Raw genomic sequence first — 18,235 nt, forward strand, 5'->3', positions numbered from 1 at the left:
GGCCTTAGCCTAAGAACAGGGCCTCAGACTGTCACAGTAAGAGAAGGCCCTTACACCGGCAGACAGTGATTTTGATTTTTTTTTTTTATACCTCTATAACTAGCTAAGTGATAAGAATACACCTAAATTCTTAGGAGGCTAGGCCTTTACAGACAGGCCTGAATATCTATATCCTAACACCAGTTATAATACCAAATGCCAATTAGAATACCAATTTCCAATTACAATACTTATTACAATACCAGTTACCAAGGCAATTACGAGTTACAGTGCAATCACTAATTATATTATTTTGTATTATAAGTTTTAAATTTTTAAAACCTAATTTTAAAATCAAATTGAAAACTGAAACATTTTGGTTTTATCAGAACGCTTTGATTAACCCCAAATGATTTGTTTTTGTTTTACAGAAAATGTTGACTTTATTTTCCAATTTGGAACTTAACTTTCTTTTTTTAAATGTCAGAATTTCCCACAGTACAGAAATTTAGAGTTTCGATCCGCTCGAATTTGTAGTAAGCAGGAAACTGGTTGGCTTGGTATATTAGCAACAGGATATAGGTTCAATCTGGATCAAATTGATAGTGAAAGCTGTAATAAAAAGACTCTTTGACTTATGTAAAATGAATTAATGCTCTCAGGTCAGTTTCTAGTGGGTATGTGTCCATGTCACACTGCTGTCTCAGCAAAGGGCAGGAGCTGAATTGGCCATGGTGATCAAACTATGGTACCTTCTCAACCAAGAGGTGGTTTAGATTGAGGCTGAGGCATGTTAGCAAGCTACAGTGTTTGGGAAGCAGTTTGCACTGCTGCTGTACCTGTTTTGTGGATAAGTGTTGAGTCTCCAGCATGTTTACATACCATAATGAGAGAGTATATTCTAAATACATGGATAAGACTTTTACCAGCACAAAGTTCCCTGTACTACAATGTATCTGAAAGCTCCCCACTCTGCCTACTTTTATTTTGCTGGTTCAGTATAGTTCTATTTTATGCCTTTTAATCTTTTCTCTTTTCATAGCACTAGACTTCTAACAGCCTCTAAAGGGCTCTTGATTTGTTGTTGTTTTTACTCTTTGTGTGAGTAAAAAATGTGTGGGAAGCTTAGAGAGATTTGTGCTCAATTTTTAGAGCAGAGGTTTGGCCAAGCATACACATTTTTGTGTGCTCATCTTTGTATATCCTTCTTGAGTGTTCCCTGTTACCACTCTTACTAATTTTGGGACTAGTATAGGCAAAGAGAGGAGGGTATATGTGGTCTTTGTGTTCCTCCATCTCCTGAGCAAATATGGGTATTTGCTTACATTCCTGGTAAGGCAACTTTGCCTTTTGTAATGGCTCAGCTTACAAGGAGACTTTGGCAGGAACCTGCACATATGCATACCTCCTACAGATGGGCTTAAGTCACAAAGTTTCAGGATCAAACTTTCCTAAAGTTCTGGGGTGTTTGAATCTGGGCATTCAGTTTAGATCCATTTCTTCTCCTAACAAAATACATGCAGTTTTCTCACTAAACAGAGGTTTGTTTTCAGCCACAAACTCTGTGGGTTTTTGCTGCTGCTGCTGAACAGTTGGAGTGCTCTTTGGAGTACTTTTTGTAATGTTGTTCTTGGAAGCCATACACAGTTGGCTGTGAGAATGAATGAACTGAAGTGTTTGTTACAGGAAAGGAGCAAGCTGAAGAACAGCTGTAATAAGGTGACAGGTGAGGGGAGAGGTTAGGCTAAGCTTCGCAGTTGTCCTGTTCTTCTCCCCTGTAAGTCTGTGTTCTTTCCCTCCTTGTCGTTGGCAGTGCTCCATGGACAAGTTTACCGCTTCTGCACTCCTGAGGGCACTTGGCTGCTGAAGGAGAATTCCACCCTGCCATGGAAGAACATTTCTGAATGTGAGGCATCAGATGGGGTAAGGGGAAGAGGTTTTGCCTATAAAAAACTGTAATAAGTCAACACTTAAATATTATTCCTACTGAAATCAGCCTTTTCAACCTGATCTCTCTAACTGGCCCCAGTGAGAATTCGTATTTTTTTAAAGAGACGTTATTAAGGGCACAAAAAGCAAATGATACCAATGCATAGGAAAGTTAAGAAGTATGGTGAGAGGCCACCTTGGCTTAACCAGGAGACCTTCAGTGACCTGAAACTAAAAAGAGTCATACAAAAAATGGAAACTAGGTCCAAGGATGAATATAAAAAAAACACAAGCATGTAGGGGCAATATTAGAAAGACCAAGGCAAAAAAATAGATTAAACTAGCTAGGGATATAAAGAGTAAGAAGAAAACATTTTACAAATACATGAGAAGCAAGAGGAAGACCAAGGACAGGGTAGGCCCATTATTTAATAAGGAAAGAAAGAGAACAGAAAACATAGCAATGGCCAAATGCCTTTGTTTTCACTAAAAAAGTTAGCAATGATTGGATGACAAATATAGCAACATCAGGGAGGTGGTGGAATCTCCTTCCTTATAAGTTTTTAAGGTCAGGCTTGACAAAGCCCTGGCTGGGATGATTTAGTTGGGGATTGGTCCTGCTTTGAGCAGGGGGTTGGACTAGATGACCACCTGAGGTCCCTTCCAACCCTGATATTCTATGATTCTATGATTATGATCAGTGTAAATGGGGTAGGATCTGAGGCTAAAATAGGAAGTGAACAAGTGAAGAAATACTTAGATAAATTAGATGTCTTCAAGCTGGCAGGGCCTGATGAAGTACATGCTAGACTACTTAAGGAACTGGCTGAAGAGATCTCTGAGCCATTAGCTGTTATCTTTGAGAACTTGTGGAGGATGGGAGAGATCCCAGGGGACTAGAAAAGGGCAAATCTAGTATCTATCTATTAAAAAAAAAAGGGAATAAGGACAACCCAGGGAATTATAAACTGGTAAGTTTAACTTTGGTACCCAGAATGGTAATGGAGCAAATAATCAATCTGTAAGCACCTAGAAGAAAATAAAGAAATAACAGTCAACATGGATTTCTCAAGAACAAATCATGTCAAATTAACCTAATATCCTTCTCTGACAGGGTATCAAGCCTTGTGGATAGGAGGGAAGCAGTAGATGTGATATATCTCAACTTTAGTAAGCCTTTGATACTGTCTCACATGACCATCTTGTAAACAAACTAGAGAATCCTAGCTTAGATGAACCACTATAAGGTTGGTGAACAACTAGCTGGAAAACTGTACTCAGAGAGTAGTTATCAATGAGCCACAATCGAGGTAGAAGAGCATATTGAGTGGGTCTTGCAGGGATCTGTCCTAGGTCTCCTTCTATTCAACATCTTCATAAATGATTTGGATAACAGCATAGATAGAGAATGCTCTTATAAAGTTGGCAGATGGTACCAAGCTGGAAGGGGTTGCAAGCACTTTGGAGGACAGGATTAGAATTCAGAATGACCCTGGCAAACTGGAGAAAATGTCTGAATTCAATAAGGACAAGTGCAAAGTATTACACTTAGGAAGGAATAATCAGTTTTACAAATACAAAATGGAAAATGACTGCCTAGAAAGGAGTACTGCACAAAAGGAGTTGGGAATTATAGTGGCTCACAAACTAAATATGAGTCAACAATGTAATACTGTTGCAAAAAACCCACGCATCATTCTGGGATGTATTAGCAGGAATATTGTAAGCAAGACATGAGAAGTAATTCTTCCACCTTTATTCAGCACTGATAAGGCCTCCACTGGAGTATTGTGTCCAGTTCTGGGTGCCACACATCAGGAAAGATGTGGACAAATTGGAGAAAGTCCAGAAGAGAGCAACAAAAATGAGTAAAGGTCTAGAAAACATGACGTACAAGGAAAGATGGAAAAAAACTGGGTTTGTTTAGTCTGGAGAAGGGAAGACTGAGGGGGGACATAACACTCTTCAAGCATGTAAAAGGTTGTTACAGAGAGGAAGGTGATAAATTTTTCTCCACTGAGGACAGGACAAGAAGTAATGGGCTTAAATTGAGATTTAGGATTGACATTAGGAAAAACTTCTTCTGTAAAGTTAGTTAACAAATTGCCTAGGGAGGCTGTGGAATCTCCATGGTTTTTAAGAACAAATTAGACAAACAACTGTCTGGGATGGTCTGATAATACTTGTTCCTGCCTCAATGCAGGGGACTGGACTCGATGAACTATTGAGGTCCCTTCCAGTCCTACATTTCTATGATTTATGCTCTTTGTCTACTTTAGCTGAACTTGGTCAGCAAAGTTAGACTGGTCAAATTTCACTTCCTGGCTGTAATGCACTAGACCTTGGGAGAAGTTAAGAGCTCTCAACATGCTATAGGACTAGCCCTTTGCCTCTGACCTATTTATTGAGTGCACAGTCCCTGTCTCAAGGAGCTCTGTGCTCTAGTATAGACATGGACAAACGATTCAGATATAGGAGATGCCCAAAACTGTCAGGGGTTCCTGTTCTCCTAGAATTCCCTGTTCTGCAATGCCACAACCCTTCATAGGGAGCAGGAAGATTGTAAATTGGAAAGGGCTATTGTCATAAATATAAAGGGAAGGGTAAACCCCTTTAAAATCCCTCCTGGCCAGAGGAAAAATCCTCTCACCTGTAAAGGGTTAAGAAGCTAAAGGTAACCTTGCTGGCACCTGACCAAAATGACCAATGAGGAGACAAGATACTTTCAAAAGCTGGGAGGAGGGAGAGAAACAAAGGGTCTGTGTGTCTGTCTATATGCTGCTTTTGCTGGGGATAGACCAGGAATGGAGTCTTAGAACTTTAGTAAGTAATCTAGCTAGGTATGTGTTAGATTATGATTTCTTTAAATGGCTGAGAAAAGAATTGTGCTGAATAGAATGACTATTTCTGTCTGTGTGTCTTTTTTGTAACTTAAGGTTTTGCCTAGAGGGATTCTCTATGTTTTGAATCTAATTACCCTGTAAGGTATCTACCATCCTGATTTTACAGGGGTGATTCCTTTACTTTTATTTACTTCTATTTCTATTAAAAGTCTTCTTGTAAGAAAACTGAATGCTTTTTCATTGTTCTCAGATCCAAGGGTTTGGGTCTGTGGTCACCTATGCAAATTGGTGAGGATTTTTACCAAACCTTTCCCAGGAAGTGGGGTGCAAAGGTTGGGAGGATTTTGGGGGGGGAAAGACGTGTCCAAACTGCATTTCCCAGTAAACCCAGTTAGAGTTTGGTGGTGGCAGTGGATATTCCAAGGATAAAGGATAAAATTAATTTGTACCTTGGGGAAGTTTTAACCTAAGCTGGTAAAAGTAAGCTTAGGAGGTTTTCATGTAGGTCCCCACATCTGTACCCTAGAATTCAGAGTGGGGGAGGAACCTTGACAGCTGTGAAAGGGAAGAAGAGAAATTCAACACATCTGAAGGAAAGTTTAGGAAATGTAAGCGGTCCCCTAACTTGCAGCCCCATCCCTTGCCCCACTCCTTCAAAGCTCTGTGGCATCAAGAGAGCTTTAGCCTAACACAGACTGCATGCCTGGTCATTTTTTATTCCACTTGCAGTTTAAGGCTTCTTCCTTAACTATATGTTGAGAGCTGCTAAGCAGACAAATGCCTTTTGGCAGCACTTGGCCATTTGATACATATCTCGTTTCCATAAAATACAGTGCTTCGGGGGGCAATTATGTTAAACCCTAAATACACTGTGTCACCTCCTGATATGGAAATTGCTTGCCATGTTTATTTCTATTTTCCACTTTAGCAGATGCAGAACTCCTAATTGCCTGCTTTTCAGATATGTTTATGCATTTGTATTAATGTAGATGGAATATATGGGCTAAAGGTGTTAACCCAGTCAATGTCCAACATTAAACTGTGTTAAAGAAGGTGTGGGTTTGGCTTACAGAGACCTCAGTCTGCTTAATACCCTGGCAAACACATAATTAAAAATCATTTTAACCTTTTATTGAAGATAAAGAGAAGAAGGAAGAGCAATTAAGGCATTTGAAATGTAACGTATTAAGTAAGACTTTTATTTTAACAACATCCCTTGTTCCCTTTCTCTGTAGCTGGAGAGTGTTTAGAAGGAAAAACCCTCTTGTTTGACACTCTTAGAGGGTATCAGAGATTGTAATAACAGTCCTTCTGGGGAAAAGAGAAGAAGTTAGTTGAGATGGGCTGGAGCTGCTGCTGCTGTTGTTGGGAATCCTTAAGAAAGGGATAGATAATAAGACAGAAAATATCATAGGGTCTCTGTATAAATCCATGGTACGCCCACATCTTGAATACTATGTGCAGATGTGGTCACCCCATCTCAAAAAAAGATATAATGGAACTGGAAAAGGTTCAGAAAAGGGCAACAAAAATGATCAGGGGTATGGAACAGCTTCCATATGAGGAGAGATTAAAAAGACTGGGACTTTTCAGCTTGGAAAGGAGGCAACTAAGGGGGGATATGATAGAGGGCTATAAAATCATGACGGGTGTGGAGAAAGTAAATAAGGAAGTGTTATTTACTCCTTCTCATAACACATGAACTAGTGGTTACCAAATGAAATTAATAGGCAGCAGATTTAAACAAACAAAAGGAAGTATTTCTTCATACAACGCATGGTCAACCTGTAGAACTTCTTGGCAGAGAATGTTGTGAAGGCCAAGACTATAACAAGGTTCAAAAAAGAACTAGATATAAGTTCATGGAGGATAGGTCCACTAGTGACTTTTAGCCAGGATGGGCAGGGATGGTGTCCCTAGCCTCAGTTTTGCCAGAAGCTGGGAATGGGTGACAAGGGATGGATTATTTGATGATTACCTGTTCTGTTCATTCCCTCTGAAGCATCTGGCATTGGCCAATACTGGGCTAGATGGACCTTTGGTCTGACCCAATATGGCCTTTCTTATGGTCTTATGTTAAAGTCCGATCCTATTTCATATCAGATGGTGTTTGGGACTCAGCTGGAGCTGGTAAGGGTGGCAGTGTCATCTGAGTCTTTCTCTGAAACCCAGTCTGGTCAGGATATCTCTCAGGATCAGGAGGATGAAGGCATGGGGTCCCAGGAGGTGGTGAGGGTGATGGTGAAGCTCACTCCAGTAGCTCATTTTTCTTCCCAAAGTCTCTTTCTTTAGGACCCCACCAAGGAAATGGTGGGTGGAATAGCCTATCCCCTCATTATTTTGTCCACGAATTAGGCATAGTTTCTGAAACATGAGTTTTGGTTCAGATTTTTGGTTCCATGCTTTTCTGGTTTACCAGGTATGATCTTAACACAATCCTTGAGTTATATTGGTATGCTTTTTTTGTTTGGACTAATTCAGTTTGTCTCCCTTTGGTACCTTTTCCCATCAGTACGTGGTGTTATAGGTTATTGTGACATCTTATGAACTTTTATGTTCTTTTTACAGTTGAGCTCACAATTAGGTTAAATGTTTAGGCCCAATTATCACAACATGTATCCAACCACAGGGGGTTTAGTTTGAGTAAAAATAACTGTGTCGTGTTGTGGGCATCCCCCCCAAACACAAACCCGCTAGGAATGTCAGAGGGAGGCTCTGCACAAAGATCACAAGGAAATAGTGTTTTGCCATCACCCTAAGGTTTGTTTTAATGTAACATCCTCCAAGATGAGAGAGGAGGCATCGTGTCCTTTAAACATTAAACGTCAGTTTGGGCTGCGTTGATGTTTCAAACTGTTGAGTCTCAGAAGTTGTGCCAGGCTGTGACCCTGACAGTCTCTCCTCCTGGACTAAGCAGTCTTCAAATCCTTCCTTTTAAAACACTATTATTCCACAAAACCTGTCAGCGATGGCCTCTGCACTCAGTCTGAACCCTCACATGCTGTGCTGTGTGCCTCTGAATGGTTTTACCTATTTCTGAAGCTGGGAGAGTGTCGTCTTTGGTATAGCACAGTGCACATTGCTCAGTAATTGTAGTGTCATCAATCCAAAGTGAAAAAATAAAATGGATGAGTTTTGGAAATAGATTTGTGATTAGAGGTGAGCCAGAATCAGAATGCAAGATCTAAATCCTGCCCCACAACCCAAACATCATGTTTCAGGCCTATCTCTTATCTATTCATAGAATCATAGAATATCAGGGTTGGAAGGGACCCCAGAAGGTCATCTAGTCCAACCCCCTGCTCGAAGCAGGACCAATTCCCAGTTAAATCATCCCAGCCAGGGCTTTGTCAAGCCTGACCTTAAAAACCTCTAAGGAAGGAGATTCTACCACCTCCCTAGGTAACGCATTCCAGTGTTTCACCACCCTCTTAGTGAAAAAGTTTTTCCTAATATCCAATCTAAACCTCCCCCATTGCAACTTGAGACCATTACTCCTCGTTCTGTCATCTGCTACCATTGAGAACAGTCTAGAGCCATCCTCTTTGGAACCCCCTTTCAGGTAGTTGAAAGCAGCTATCAAATCCCCCCTCATTCTTCTCTTCTGCAGACTAAACAATCCCAGCTCCCTCAGCCTCTCGTCATAAGTCATGTGCTCTAGACCCCTAATCATTTTTGTTGCCCTTCGCTGGACTCTCTCCAATTTATCCACATCCTTCTTGTAGTGTGGGGCCCAAAACTGGACACAGTACTCCAGATGAGGCCTCACCAGTGTCGAATAGAGGGGAACGATCACGTCCCTCGATCTGCTCGCTACAAACTATTGTATGTTCTAGAAAAATCTTTTCTCCCCAAGATATGTACCAAAATTTTCAAACTTGGGTATGAAAGGAGCCACTAAATATGGCATTAAGGAATATAGCTTTAGGCATCCCCGGTTGAAAATGCTGGCTTCAGAAATTTTATCTGCTATTGCAGAACTGATGTGTCTGTCTGTATGGCAATCTAGATAGGAAGGACAGTGTTCCTTGCATTTGGAATTCACTCCTTTCTCCACTCCTTTCAGCCTTGTTCTGCAATAGCCCCATTTTATTGACTTTCTGGGCTTGCTTCAAAGCCGTTGTATTTGAATGGGAAGTTGGGGTGGGATTTTTGTTTGTTTGAGGAATGTGAAAAGTGGAAGATTCTGATTTGTAATGTGGGCCTCTGAGCACCTAATAAAGGGGTGGGAAAATAGTAGGTGTCATCAAAGTAGGGTTGGCGGGAAGGTGATGGGGAGATGGGAGAAGAGAAACAGGTCCAACGAGTGCTGTCTTTTCTTTCCTTCTATGCTGTCAGGACGCACCAGAGGAACAACTCCTCTACGTGTCAGTCATCTACACCATTGGATATGCTCTTTCATTCTCTGCCCTGGTAATAGCGACTGCCATCCTTCTTGGATTCAGGTAATCCTGGTGCAGTTCAAAGCAGAGTGGAAGCAGCCATGCTGTTCTCCCAGTCTAAATAGCATCAGACTTTGAAACATTCAGCTTCTCCCATCTACCATCTCCCCGTTCTACTCCTTTCATCATCTCACCCTTCCCTGCTCCCTTCTTGCACCTTATCTCTCCCAAACATATTTAGCTTCGAAACTACTAGGAGCGCTAGTTGAAATATTTTTGACAAAATGAAAATTTGTCAAACTTTGCTGTTTCACTGAAGCTGAAATGCTTTGTGGAGGTGTATTGGTTTGACAAAATTTTCATTGGAAGGCAGGGAGAGGACAGACTGACTCTATCATATGCTAGGGTGGTGAGGGCATTGGCATAGGAGGTAGGAAACCCATGTTCAAGTCCCTGTTCTGCCTGATTCAGAGAAGAGTTTCTCATCCCAGATCAAAATGAGATCAGAATCAGGGACTCGAACCTGCCAGATCAGCCTCCCCACGTGAACACCTCAAGGTTTTGATCTGAAGATAGATACTTTAAAGCAATTCCATTTTTGCCAAAATATTTGAAAGATTTTTGTTCTACTATGGAACAATTCCCCCACCCCCCAAAAAAAAACCAAAAAAAAAACCAAACTGCTAACAATGCCATGAACAGAATTGCCATCCTCCGGTCAGCTCTCTCTATTAGTTCCTTCTAGGTATGACTCCATCAAATTCTGTGGAAGGGCATAGAAATTAACAGAGTCTGGCGACTGAGAAGCCATTGAAAGGACCCTGGAACATACGTTAGATTGCTTAGATTTGGTCAAAAATGCTGGCAGCCTGATCTAGAGCATACATCTTTGCATAAATGCACCATACATGCCTGCTACAATTTAATTGATTCTAGCCTGGTTTGTCTGAATTTTGGGGATTCTGAGCACAGCAGGTGCAAATATGGGGGCATTCAGAATGACATCTAGAAAGTGCAGGAAATGCAGAGATGTGATCCTGGTCTACTGTATTTTATCTTTTTTCAGCTGAGAAACATGGGACCAGTGACTACTCTTTGCATGCCAGAGAGGACTTACAATGATTACAGCTGAGTTGAAATTTGTGGGAAACCTAGAAAGACAAGATCTGCCTCCGTCAATGCCATGGGAGTATTATGATGATTCACATGTTTAGGCATTAGTACAGTTTAGGGATTCAGAGTCACTGCTCTCTGGCTACCACTAAATCACCCCTGCCAGAGATGGCTTCTCCCCAGAATTCATAAAAATACTCCTGAGGAGCAATTTATTTTGCTGTGGAAATGGCGCAGATTGAGACAAAATGGCAGGTGTTTTCAAAAACTTCCTGGAGGAAGATGTCCAAAACTCCCAACCACAGTTCAAATCCCTGCAGCTGAGCACCGTGTTCGGCTGTCAATCCAAGAACAAATAACTTTAGTATCAAAAAAACAGTTAAGGTGTTAAGTGACAAATGTATTTGCCTTTTGCCTAATTTATAAAACCTGAGCACTGTAACATAAGAAAATGAAAAATTGAATAGCATCAATGTTAGAGGTTTCACAAAAACATCAAAAAGGAGCCATTTTAAAGTCTTTTAATTTCAAAAAATGTTCGACTTATTCATAATTATCAGGACAAATTCTAGTTGTCAGAAGGACTTAACCCTAAACGTTTGGAAGCATGATTTTTCTTTTTCCTTGTAGTTAACATCTGCATTGTAGTTGGACTCTAGCCATTCGCAAGTAATGAGTTTCCAGTGACTCATCTGCATGGGTATCCACTGATTTTGAAAAGAATCTATCAATTTCAGTCTCATTGATACCCGTGGTATCATTGCAGCCTACACGCACTCACTGACTCAGGCTTTTCTTTCTTGTTACAGGCATCTGCACTGCACTAGGAATTACATTCATCTGAATCTCTTCACTTCTTTTATCCTACGTGCTGTATCTGTCTTCATTAAGGACTCTGTGGTGAAGTGGATGTACAAAACAGCTACGCCTGAGCACCAGTGGGAAGGACTCATCTCCTACCAGGTAGGGGCAGGAGTCATGCTGCTTCTGAGGTCAGTGGTCCATCAGCTGCATGTAACTCTGCAGTTTCACTTTCTACTGGGGTTTGTCCAAAATATTTTCTTCACTTCCACAGGGTTTTCCTTTGAGTCCCTTGGCACACTTTATAAAGTTCTAGTCATGCAATCCCAGTCTTGTTACCTATGAATAACTGCTACCCCATTTAAAAGAAAAGGAGTACTTGTGGCACCTGAGAGACTAACCAATTTATTTGAGCATAAGCTTTCGTGAGCTACATTCGATGAAGTGAGCTGTAGCTCACGAAAGCTTATGCTCAGATAAATTGGTTAGTCTCTCAGGTGCCACAAGTACTCCTTTTCTTTTTGCGGATACAGACTAACACGGCTGCTACCCTGAAACCTGCTACCCCATTGTGTTTCTTGTTCTATTGGAGGTTTGTCCCCATGGGGCAAAGAAAACATCAAGAAGAGGGGGGTTTTTCCCCCTGCATGTTGGTAAATGCTCAATACCTCTCCCCCTCACTACACACTCGCCATTTCCAGTCATGACAACAGAATATTCTGACAGATGTTCCACTGCAACAGGTGACATTGTCCAGCCAGTCAGGTGATCCAGTGAGCTGGTCATTCTTGGGGTACTTTATAGTCCTGCTAACTATGGTGATTTGATTTGAATGCAAGTCCAAATCTGGAAGGAGCTCTACAGTAACATGTCACTTAGTCTTTAGTCTGAATATAGAAAGTATGCAAATATTCTGTGACGATGCTGAAACCAGAGAACTGCTTTCTCTCCCCCCTTGAGTGCTGTTATGTAAAATGTAACCAAGTTGTGGGAGACAGTGATTTGGAAATTTAAATGGGAGTAGATACTTATCTGCTGTGATTCTAGGTGATATGCAGGGGGTTAAAGGCACTGGAAAATGTAAAAATCAGGAAGGCTTTTTAATCTGTCTTTGAGCACTGTGATAGGAACCTTAGGCATTTTTCACCTTCCACTGAAAGGGGATCACCTGTTGGGACCAGATGGGTGCATCCCGCATGATGATCAGTTTCTTGTAACATGCAGACTTCAGGGTGCACCAACAAGCTGATATAAAATCATAAATGTGAGGATTGGCAATGACCTCCTGGATTGTCAGTCAGTCCCTTCTGTCAAGCAGGGAGGGCTGAGTACTTCTGCATAGTGTGTAAACGGTGCTGTGTAGTTCAGATTTGTTTCATGATTTGATGGGCAAATGAATTAGTTAATTGTATTTGTTTAGATTCCTGATTGCTTGTAAAATTCAGAGAAATGGCCAAGAGGGTTTTGCAGTCGGATATGATGCATCAGGGCAATAATGCTCTGGTATCACACATCACTTGCCTTTGAAGAATTGGCAGCATTGTGGCATCAACTGTGTGTTCTGGAGTAGTGGAGTTCTTGTCTGTAGAATACAGTATCTGTGGACCTGAAATTTTTCAGTGGCTGATTTCAGTAACTGGAGACGATCTTGTAGCTACTCTACTGTTCCCTTCTCCTCCTATACTGTACAGGCAAACTACCACTTAAGGTGTACACGGGGGAATATACAGAGCAGTAGATGTGTAAAGAAACGAGGGAAAATGTTCTTTTATACAGTTCTCTGCTTTGGAATTCACATGCTGTGTTTTTGAAGTACAGTAGCTGATCCTTTGTTATCCCAATGGTTAGGTGTGATCCGTTTAGTCGAGATATTTTTTGACTGGTAATAGGGGCGTACAGTTAATTCTGTTCGTGTTACTAGAACTTCTGTGGGTTTTTTTTTGGTCTCCCTTTTTCACCACCTCTGCTACATTCACTGACCTGTATTTTTGCTCTCTCAGGAGTCACTCAGCTGCCGCCTGGTTTTTGTGTTGATGCAGTATTGTGTGGCTGCAAACTACTACTGGCTGTTGGTGGAAGGCATGTACCTGTACACGCTGCTGGTCCTGTCAGTCTTTTCCGAACAGAGAATTTTTCGGCTTTATCTCTGCATTGGCTGGGGTAAGTCAGTCTCCTGTTTTCTTTCTCATATTATCTACAGGTTGCTGAGTGCATTTGCCTGCACAGTCACTGTGGTGACTACCCTATCTCATGCTTTGGGACAGGTGAAATAAGAAAAACTGTCTGTTTAAGCATATTCTCTTCTGTAACTGTTGAATTCAAGTCCTGCTTCCCGTTCCTTTTCTGTTCTTAATATCTGACCCAATGCTTTTAAAATCCTTTATAGATCTTACGCTATTTTAGTTTCTTATATGAGAGCCTTTAGCTGAAAACAATGACTATGCATAAATCTCATAAATTCATACATTAGGCTCCATGGGACATCTGTATAACTCCATAAACTCACCGAGACCCTGCAAAATATACTAACACCCACAAACTTTTGTAAACTGGATGACGGGCACACAGTGCTTTACCACTGTATGTTAGTTGCTTGATGTGAAAGACCTTTGCGCTATATAAGTGTAATAAAATGGAACAGGGCAATCCAAGAATAGCCCTCATGTCAAGCATCTCACTTTACATAACAGCTGTTTATCATCTGAAAACAGCAGCACCTACAGGAGGAAATGCTAGCCACTCCTGGGTGCAAATGAGTGTATTTCCTTGTACGTACAACGCGGGGTTATAGATGTTGATTGCATGAGCTATGTGGAATATTACTGGGACTGCTAAATGAAGGTAATGATAGGTCAGCTCTACCGTATGGGCAGAACAATTGGTTATCTTCTGGAGAGCGATGGAATGTTCAGTGACTATTGTGCATGTGCGTGAGAGAGATTAGGGGTTGTGATGGGTTGGATAAGTTTCAGTCCCTTGAGTCTGAGCTGTCTGTAGTAGAAATGCTAAAGCTCTGAATCTCTCTCTCCAACTAAGCTTCTTTTTGTTAAACTAAATAGATTGAGCTCCTTGTGTCTGGCACTGGTAAGGCATGTTTTCTAATCCTTTAACCATTCTTGTGGCTCTTCTGTGAATCCTCTCCAATTTATCAACAGCTTTGATTGTATTACATAGGAACAAAGGACTGGAAGGGATCTCCTGGGTCACTGAGTCCAGTTCAGTCCTCTGCTATCACAAGCAGCCCCATCATGTACTCCTGTTCATAAATTTATCAAGCTCCGTCTGAAAACTAATTAGGTTGTTTGCTCCCACAACTGCTGTTGAAAGACACTGTTCTTCCCCATTTTCTGCATTTGCCTTCTGTGAGTATGCTAGCAAATATGTTTACTGATGAGATTCATATAAATGATCCATTGCAAATTACTAACTCACCTGTATTGAATATGTAGTGAGATATGAAAGGTGAAAGAGTTCTGATGTGTTGATGGGAATAAATAAATGAGGAATAACAAATCTCTGCTGGAATGTGCTGGCCAAAAAAGTGCTGCTGTAACCCTTTCTCTATCATCTTAGTGTGCATAGCAACAGCAGCTACATGCTGTGTAATCCTTATTAAAATCATACATAGCTCAAATCCTATCAGCAGTCCTGGCCCTCATAAAACTTATAAGGCATCCAACTCACCAGGGAGCAAAACAGAACAGAAATAAAAACACAATTATATTCCGCAAAATGCCAAAATTCCTGTATAAGAAATAGTGGAGAGGGATGGTATTTTGTCCGAAAAATGTCTGCTTGCAGTTCAGCCTCTGGTAAGAACAAAAGATAAAATGATGAAGAAAAATGACACAGTCCTGTTTGTTCTCCCTCATCTTTCAAGTTTTACTACTGTCAATTTATTTAATTTTTGAGTTTGTGAAAATGACTGGCAATGCCAGAGTTTGGCATGCCCTGTCTAGGCGTCATCCACACTTCCTGCCAGTACTGTTGACTCCTGACCTGCGAAGTCCCTTACTATTCCAACCCTGAGTACTTGCACAAAACACTGCCAATGCACCTTCATTCTCAAATACAGCAGCCGCTACGACTCCTATCCTGGGAAGTGCCCTCAAAAGTGTTCATAACTCATTCCTACATCAGACTTAATGATTGTGAATGTAACTACTGGCAAAATGAAGTAAGAATAGCTTTTCTTCCTGTCTCTCTGTCTTGCTCATTATTCTTTCTTCGTGAATATGTAACCCTGGTTCAGATCTCTTTATGCCATGAATGCTCAGAAGGTCTTCTGAATAGACTGATTTTTCTCAATGTAATGTTCATGTTTGCTCCAACGAAACAAGATGCTCCTGTTCTAGGTGAAAGAGTTCTGTAGCTTGAAATAGTTTATCAGTTGTTAAAAGATCACCCTAGCAACAGAAAGGAACTAGTGGATTGAAAAAAAAACAAAACACAGAAATGACGTGTTCAGTTACTAGTCCCTCATGTCATCCATCTAACAATGGGAAGTTATGGACATGGGTCATGGACAGGCAAAGGCCTTGAGGACAAAGATCTCAAAGGTTGCCATTATCTAGCAGTACAGTGCACATTGCATATGATGAATCACACCTGATAAAGCTGGTTTTTACCAGAGCTGGCTGAATAATTGATTTGACTTCCACTAATTTGTTCACCACTTGCTATTGTTCAATGAATGTTTTTACATCAAATTTTGGTTTGTTTTTGTTAACTACTTCTCCCTTTTCTTTTGTTATAATTATAATTGAGCCATTTGATTGGTCATAGAAGCCTCACGGTATTGTTTCTGCTTCCTGGCTGGATAACACTAATTTTTCTATGTGTGATCACATGTATATGGGTTTGAGCTTCTCCCAGACATCCACAGGAACAGAACCATTGGAGTGTTTATGAGCAACCACTGTATCCAGCTTGCTGGTTTTGTTCCCCTGAATGTTTGCAAATACTCGTTTTTGCAACATTTACCCTGCTGTAGTTGTTGTGCTTGGCAGGTGCTGTGCATGAAGTCACAGAACAAGTAAGAGCTAAATAGGCTAGGCCAAATTCATCCTCAAGCATATGAAAATAAAGGAATTTACACCCTAGATAAATTTTACTGGCAATTTAGGGGCCAATCCTCAGCTATTGTAAATGGTTGTAGTGGATCTGGCCCAGATTTTAGGCCTAAATGCTGAGCTTTGTTAAAATTTGTCATAAGGTGGGCAGCAGCAGCTAACAAACACACATTGTTCCCAGAGATGTACTGACATGAGTCAGCGAGGATGATTTGAAACCCATGCAATTTCTGGGTGATAATATAAAGAGGTGGTTGTTAAATCAAAACTACCATGTTCGTTTAGTTTCTATTCAAAACCTGGGGGGTGAAACTGCTTTTTTTCACCCCATTTGGAAAGCGGTCTCATTGGGGTGTTTCTCTGTTGTGTCTCTTGGCAACATTAACATATAACAGGGAGTAAAATGCTAAATTACAAAATATTTTAAAAGAATTTTCCAAGTACATTTTAGCTAAAGATTAATAATTGACTATTATGTAGATGGATTATTATTGTTACTATTTCTATTTATTAGGATGTACTCCATTCATGTCAGTGCACATTTGAGTTTATTTTTCTTTTGCAGTAGAAATAAATAATTGATTTTTAAAAATTCTGTTCAGTTTATTTTTATAAAAGAAATACCCATGTAGCAAAACTGGAAAAAATGTAAAAACCTTTCCTGAATGATGTACATAAATTAATGTAGGGCAAAATTTCACCCCGTTTCACAAATCAGGAGTCATTTATGTGAACATCAGTTTTATATTCACAGGATTCCACAAGCATCCCTGGATTTTTTGGTCAGGAATCTCCATTTTTTTTCTGGCTACATCCTTGTAGAAAATATTGGGGAAAGTGGAATATGTGGAGAAGGCAGTGTTATATTTTTGCTTGTTTCAAAGAATTATTATTATCCGGGTTACCTTAGCACCAAGGAGCCCCAGTCATGGACCAGAACAAGGTGCTGTACAAACACAGAACAAAAGACAGTCCTGACCCCAACGGGCTTACAGTCTGAGTTGTGCAAAAGGTTTTGTGATTTCACACAGGCACGCACGTAATGTATTGTGCATGCTATGTAAACCAAAGCCCACATCTTCCCTTGTCGCCAGCATTTGCAAAGCTGCTAGAAAAATTATACTGTATCCAGAACAGAAACAGCGGCAACAACAAAAGAGGCCATATTGGGCAAATGGAAGGGCAGGTAGATGAGTTACTCCCTTCAGTCTAGAGTAGCTAAGCAGAATATTGACTCAGAAGGAGTGGGCTCATTTGCAGTGGAAAAGAGAATGTTGTTGCTATTTATTTCTTATACTGCCCACAATGAGCTGAATGCTCCACAGACGTTAGAGCCCCAAAGCACTCTTGCTCCACAAGAGACAAAACAGACATGGAATGCAGGGGGAAAGGAACACCACATGTAAAGTGGTCATGGTGATAAGACATTGGTGTGTTTTGTTTCTTAAAATACATAGATTATTCCTAGTTACAGCATTCAAGGCAGCAAGGCATTGTTCTTTTAGTCCGAGTCTGAGAGAGCAGGCACTGAACCCAACTCACCCCAACTAACTACATCAGCACTGTATAAAATAGTCTAGTCTATGAGAACAGCAGATTACACTTCAACCCATCCATACGCCCACCAGCAGCTACTGGAACAGGGAACTTTTTACATTCTGAAGAGGAGGAAAATGATGATGTTTGAGCAACATCCCACAATTGCAGTGTGCAGGGAGAATGACACAACCGGGCAATGAGCCGCACTCAAGACTAACAGGAATATATTAATAAAAAGCCAGACCGATTCTCTGAGCTCCTACAGCAATTTTACACCCAGCTGCGCTCACAGTGGCGAAGCTGCCATTCAGAAAAACTGACAGCCCAAACCTCCTCCAAGGAAGAAAGAGCTGCAGGAATGAAGCTATCAGTGTCTAAAGCCAGATTGCAAGGAAGATCCAGGAAGAACACTTTCTTTCAAAGTCTTGTATAGACTCAGTGTAGCAATTAGATGTGTTCGTTCCATTAGCCATTTCCTTTTTAACTTGCTTCTTCAAGTAAAAGTCTTTGTTAGAACCAGGGATATCAAGAGCCTTACTAAAAATACTGCAGCATTCTACACTAGTGGCCGCAAGCC

The 18,235-nt window shown here is 40.8% G+C and overlaps 1 protein-coding gene across 1 annotated transcript in view; it reads left to right on the top strand.

The window, feature by feature from the left end:
* GLP1R (glucagon like peptide 1 receptor) overlaps positions 1-18,235 on the top strand; it is an 80,197-nt gene that overhangs the window by 44,644 nt on the left and 17,318 nt on the right. Inside the window, exons 5-8 of the mRNA XM_074947618.1 lie at positions 1,793-1,902; positions 9,090-9,196; positions 11,056-11,209; positions 13,048-13,207. Of these exons, the coding sequence (XP_074803719.1) occupies positions 1,793-1,902; positions 9,090-9,196; positions 11,056-11,209; positions 13,048-13,207 (531 nt within the window). The remainder of the gene's footprint in view (positions 1-1,792; positions 1,903-9,089; positions 9,197-11,055; positions 11,210-13,047; positions 13,208-18,235) is intronic.

The sequence above is a fragment of the Natator depressus genome, chromosome 3 (assembly GCF_965152275.1).
Source record: "Natator depressus isolate rNatDep1 chromosome 3, rNatDep2.hap1, whole genome shotgun sequence".
NCBI lineage: Eukaryota > Metazoa > Chordata > Testudines > Cheloniidae > Natator > Natator depressus.